The 5,633-nt window shown below is 37.8% G+C and overlaps 1 protein-coding gene across 1 annotated transcript; it reads right to left on the bottom strand.

Moving 5' to 3' along the window:
* Window positions 1-3,512: 3,512 nt before the first annotated feature.
* On the bottom strand, window positions 3,513-5,399 carry LOC113444618 (E3 ubiquitin-protein ligase Topors-like). The gene is made up of 2 exons (XM_087923203.1): window positions 4,109-5,399; window positions 3,513-3,919 (listed from the first exon to the last, which is right to left on the bottom strand). Exons 1-2 carry the CDS (start codon window positions 5,397-5,399, stop codon window positions 3,513-3,515), a joined length of 1,698 nt encoding a protein of 565 aa, XP_087779329.1.
* Window positions 5,400-5,633: the final 234 nt, after the last annotated feature.

The following is a 5,633-nucleotide window of genomic DNA, read 5'->3' as shown; positions in this document are numbered from 1 at the left end:
GGTATTTATACATATGGTATTCAGCTTTGTTCAGGTATTTTCCCACGTCATTATAGTTGTATTTTTAAAGTTGTAGCGACATTTTGGCAGGATCTCATCTGCCATCATCAGGCGTCTGTATGTATGTATATATATATATATATATATATATATGTATATATATATATATATATATATATATATATGGCATTCAGCTTTGTTCGGGTATTTAGAAACCCCAAAGATAAAATTGACCTGGAAAACCAAGGCATATTTGAAGTCCCCTGTGCATCATGCCCGGCCACATACATTGGACAGACCAATAGAAGAATAAGTACCCGCCTGGATGAACACAAAATGCAGTCAAAAAGCTGGAACACACTTCCTCACTAGTCCAACACATGGAAGCCACAGGTCATAGCATCAACTTCAATGGCACCAGAACCCTAGCCACTATAGAAAACCCCACCCACAGAATCATCAGAGAAGCCATAGAGATTGAAAAAAGCCAGAAAGCATGAATAGATGATTCCACCAGACTGTTAATCATTTGGAAGCCTGCACTCATAAACAAAAAGATCTCCACACCACAAGCCAGGCAAACACCTGGGCACAGACAGATCCCCCCTGATACCTCCAGCTCAAACACACCCCAACCAGGCACCCAGATGAAACCTAGCTTCCTAACTAATGATAGCAGTCCATTTACCCGGAGCCAAGCTGCACTAAAGGCCTCCAATAAAGTAACACAATGTTGCCATCCAATTAAGAGACAAAAAGAGACAAAAAAACAGACAGAAAATATTAGAAACACCAATCAAGAAGAACACAGCAAACTCCAAAACCAATAAACACAGACCAAGACTCCCAACCAATCAGGATGAAGAAAAAAACATTCTGGCACAGCAATAGGCTGCCCCAAATTTAAATCTGAAACCACTATAAAAGCCTGACTCACAGATGAACACTATACAGAAGCCTGATGATGGCAGATGAGATTCTGCTGAAACGTTGCTACAACTTTAAAAGCACAACTACAATGATGTGGGAAAATACCTGAACAAAGCTGAATGCCATACATGTAAGTACCCGCGAAAACTTAAGAATATATATATATATATATTCGTATTCGTATTCATATTCATATTATTTTTATATATATGTATCGGTGGTGGTATTCAATTTTTTTACTACCGGTTCTATGGGCGTGGCAGGGGAAGGATACTGTAAAATCTCCAGTCAGAGATGGGATTTTCCAGTTCTCTGAACTACTCAAAATTTCTGATACCGATTCTCCAGAACTGGTCAGAACCTGCTGAATACCTCCTCTGATGTGTGTGTGTGTGTGTGTGTCTGTGTGTAAGATGGCGGCTTACAGAACGATGAGTAACAGAAAAGCCTACAATTAGTTTTGCTCCTCTTTGACAGTAAAAATGCAAAAGTCTCATTAAACCAGTTGTCCAGAGATTATTGAGTCTGAACCAGAGTGTCAAAATCAAACATTTTCACCACTGAAATCTCTGTACATACAGGTTTCACCACCTAATGTTTGTTGTGGGAAATCACAAGCTACTGAAATCATACTTTCCTGCATGAAATTATCAGTCTTTGCTATTATACCAGCATTTGCAGTGTGAATCAATACTGTGCCATTTAACAATTTAAATGATCTTTTTCCCCTGAAGAAAAATTCTCTCTCAAAAGAAGCGAACACAAACAAAACAGCCAAAGCAATGGGTAGCATTTGCTGATGCCTCATGAGTAGCAATACTGTATCTCTGTTTATATAATTGCTAGCCACTCCCTCCTCCCTTTATGCACCAATCAGAAGCAAAAGTGATGATACACTTTCCCAGAAACTATAGCTAGAAACTATAGCTAGGTATCACTGTTTTCTCTTGCAGGCATACTGTATATTCAGCCTCAGACATTTCAATATATTTTTAATTCCCTCATGGATGAATCTTGGCTAAGAAAAATAAAGTATCTGCAAACTCTGGTTATATGGTAGCTTCAGTTGTGTTTACTAAAAATCTCTTTATTATTACTATTTTTAGCCATCATTGTAGAAATTTGATCCTTCCTTTTGCCACCCATATTGTTGGGGGGATAAGATCAGCAGGTCCTAGAACAAGTAGATACTTCCTTCATCTGATTAGGACCATCCAATGCTCTCAGGCATTAGAAAAAAAAATCTCACCAATTATGGCATACACACACACACATACACATACACACACAGAGGTTTGAAACATCCAAAATGTTCCTTTAGTTTAATTTGAACCTCTGTCTCCACTTGCACCATGTGTTAACTGTTTCTATACATTCTCACATTTGAAAACAATTTATTTCCAAATGTCCCCATAATGGATTATTTACAGCTTCAGCTATGAAGACTATGCTTAATTACCCTTATTTGAACTTGGATTTTGTAAGTTTCTAACAGTACATTTCCACAGTGATCTAGGAATAGACCATGTAATTTTAATGAATTGGGATGTTTGTTGGCAAGCATTGTATGACAAATTTATTTGCATACAGGGCAAAATGGCATGCCCTTAATCTCTCACCCTATAACTGAAAAAACAACAACCCCAACCATCCAATATTCTCTTTTTTCAAGTTGCAGTGGAAGTCATATTAGTAGACCTATAAAGTTTTTTGCATGTGTCTAGTAAATGGCAAGGATTAAATTAGGCTGGTGAAAGGAACCATGCAACCTGATTCTAACCAAGCATCCTTAAGCCTTAGTCTTAACATATAGTAAGAGGGTGTGCAAAGGATTTGTACAAATCAGTGTGAATTAAATGTGCATGATTCTAGATCAAGAATGTGTCATACTTTTGGGGGGTAACACACCGATAAAACGGTTCTTCATAAAATAATGATTTAATTTAAAAATAACATTGCATTGGTTAAATAGTTATATGACTACTCCCCATGTACTAATTAATTTCCCTTTGGGTCCCATTTAGCAAGTGAGAAAAGAATAACGAATCTAGAAAAGAATCCAACTTTAGTAGGAAATGTATTAATTCAAATTTAATCTACAATGGAATAGTTTAATTTGTACCATTTGACTTGCTCTTTCTGTGCAGTCCAGTTTCCAATGAACCCACACAAAACATAGGGAAAGTGATCTTTAATGAATATATAAATATATACAGATATTTCATAAAAATTATACAGGGATCATAAAGCATCTCCAGGAATGTTTCTCTGCTGTCAAAGAATGATCTAGCACTGTACAAAGTATATAAGTAGCACCACTTTCAATTTAAAAACACTGTCATATAACTATGGCTTCAAAAATCCTTCAAAAAACCTTTTTTAAGAACATGTTAAATTTCATTCCCTGTACATTTTTCTTTATAACCTTTGAGGTAACCAATACAATGGGCCTTGGATTACTATCAGTGTTTTTCTTAAGATTCTACCAGTTTTGGGGCATTATACATTAAGCACATTTTTTTTCATTTATATGAATTTATTGGATTGAGCGTAACATGTAAAACTTGAGTAAGAGAACTAGTTCAAAAGTTCTCTTGTGGGCTATTAGGTTGAAATGGTCTTTTAATACGTGAAAAACATCCAGGTTCCCACTCGGTAGCAGAACCACTTGCAGGGATTTCAGTAGAAAACTGCAGTTCTGCAGTTTTAACCTTTTCTTCTGGCCAAAGCAATTGACCGGGGTTATCCTTTTCTCTTGTTTTTAGTTCAATGTGTTCAATAACCAAAATGTCTTCTCTTTGGGGTTGAAGCATCTCAATGACAATAATTTCCTCCCCTTTGTGATGGATCACTTTAGTACTAACTAAGTCTTGTTGTTGCAATGAGGTCTGTTCCGTGCCGTTTTCTGCTTGTTCTTGGGATGGAAGTTGCAGAGTCTTTGATGCATGGTTACTGCCAACAAGCTGGCCAACTTTAGGTATACCTGGCCCTGGACCATTAGAAAGGTCAACAAAATTAACAAAATCAACACTTTTTAAGGCCTCTTGCTTATGTGCTAGTTCTCCTTCTTTCTCTTCTTCCTCTTCTTCCTCTTCCTCTTCTTCCTCTTCTTCTTCTTCTTCTTCTTCATCATCCTCCCCCTGCACTTCAGCTATATTGATCTCTGTTCTCTCCTTACAGCCTGGGATGGATTTGCTTAGTATTGGAGCCCTCTCTTCTAATTGATTCAGAACGTATTTGTTTGATGGACAGTGTCCATTGTGGGTACCCAATGTTGATGGACAGTGTCCATTGGGGGTACCTAAATGTCCATCAGCTTGGACAAATGCATCCACGTTGTCCTCATTTCTTACAAGTTCCCCATCAGAAGATCCAAAAGGAAGAAAAAAATCATCCAAAATATCGTCTAAACCGGAACTAGTTGATTCCTGGACTTCATCATCCCAAGTTTCTTCCTCATCACTTGACATTGTTTCTCCAACTTCCCCATCATTCTCATTTGAGTCTTCTGTTTCTCCTTCTTCCTCCTCATCTTCTGAAGAAGAGGTAGTAAAAGAGGAATAGGACTGAAACCTATCATCAAGCATAGGGAAGGGAACATCATAACTGGCTCGCCAGTCATAAGCCCTAATGTTGAAAGGAGAGCGAGCAAAATTAATGAATTCATGTAGGAAGTGATTGGTATAATGGAGTAAGTGAGGCTGAATCACATCAGCAAATTCTTGACTGTCCAGATCATAAATAGTTATGTTATTCAGAATGATGTGCTGTATGTTATTGACTAATGATGAATGTGTTCCACACAGTACTCGCAGCTCACGCTTCAACCAAGGCACTAACCGGTTAAGGCGGACAGGATTCCTGTGAAAAAAATCTGCTGATATATCTCTATAAAATCCTCCACTTTGGACATTCCTGACACAAATTCCTAACTGATATAGACCTCTTCTGAACTGCAGTGAAGCCTGCTCTCGAATTTGTGCAAGGGATATTCCTCCAGGATGAGTTGACCTTCTTATTCCAAGTTGTCTCATCAGCTCATCAAGTGTTCTTATCCTATCTTGTGAGTGGGGACCTGAATATTCTCCATATAAGATCCCATTCTCTGGCAGTGTTTCAGATCTTTGATTAGTTGCTGACCTCTCCCCACACATGCTATAGGATGCATTTTCAAAAGGAACAATGTATTCCTCAAAGTCTGTGTCAGATCTTATGGTATGAAAGAAAGAATGGAAACGTTGCTTGCAGAGTGGGCACTCTGCCTTCCTGTCTGACCACTCTAGGATACAGGCAAAACAAAATCTATGGAAACAAGGGTTTAAGAAGGCCACATTCCGTATTTTTTCTAAGCAGATGGGACATCTTGAGTCTGAAGGTCCATCAGTTGGCACGGTGCTGTTTTCATTTCCAGCCCCAGCCAGGGATAAAAAGCTACTGTCAGAATGAAGTTCTTCATTTGATGATGCCATAATCTGATGAAAGAGAAGACACAATCAGTATAAAGACTCGAGTAATACAATGATTAACCATAAAAACAGTGTAATATGGTAAATGTGATGTGTATGCATGGATACATATATAGGTTGGGCTATCAGAATACATTTTCTCCAATAACATTGCTAAGAGTTTTCTCACTTCTTCAGAAAAAGGCAGCCACTCCAAACAAAAAAAATTTTTTGGAGCTTTGTTTGTTTACTTACAAT

This window comes from Pseudonaja textilis, chromosome 2 (assembly GCF_049901715.1).
Source record: "Pseudonaja textilis isolate UNSWEBS1 chromosome 2, rPseTex1.2, whole genome shotgun sequence".
Taxonomy (NCBI): domain Eukaryota; kingdom Metazoa; phylum Chordata; class Lepidosauria; order Squamata; family Elapidae; genus Pseudonaja; species Pseudonaja textilis.
The sequence above is the reverse complement of the archived record's forward strand: the minus strand, read 5'-3'. Positions and strand labels throughout refer to the sequence as shown.

Bases quoted from the DNA above. Each gene is read 5' to 3' on its own strand.
- LOC113444618 (XM_087923203.1), bottom strand. From the start codon at position 5,399: ATGGCATCATCAAATGAAGAACTTCATTCTGACAGTAGCTTTTTATCC. The intron at 3,920-4,108 runs GTAAGGAGAGAA...CTAATGGTCCAG, and splicing joins AAGCAAATCCATCCCAGGCT to GGCCAGGTATACCTAAAGTT.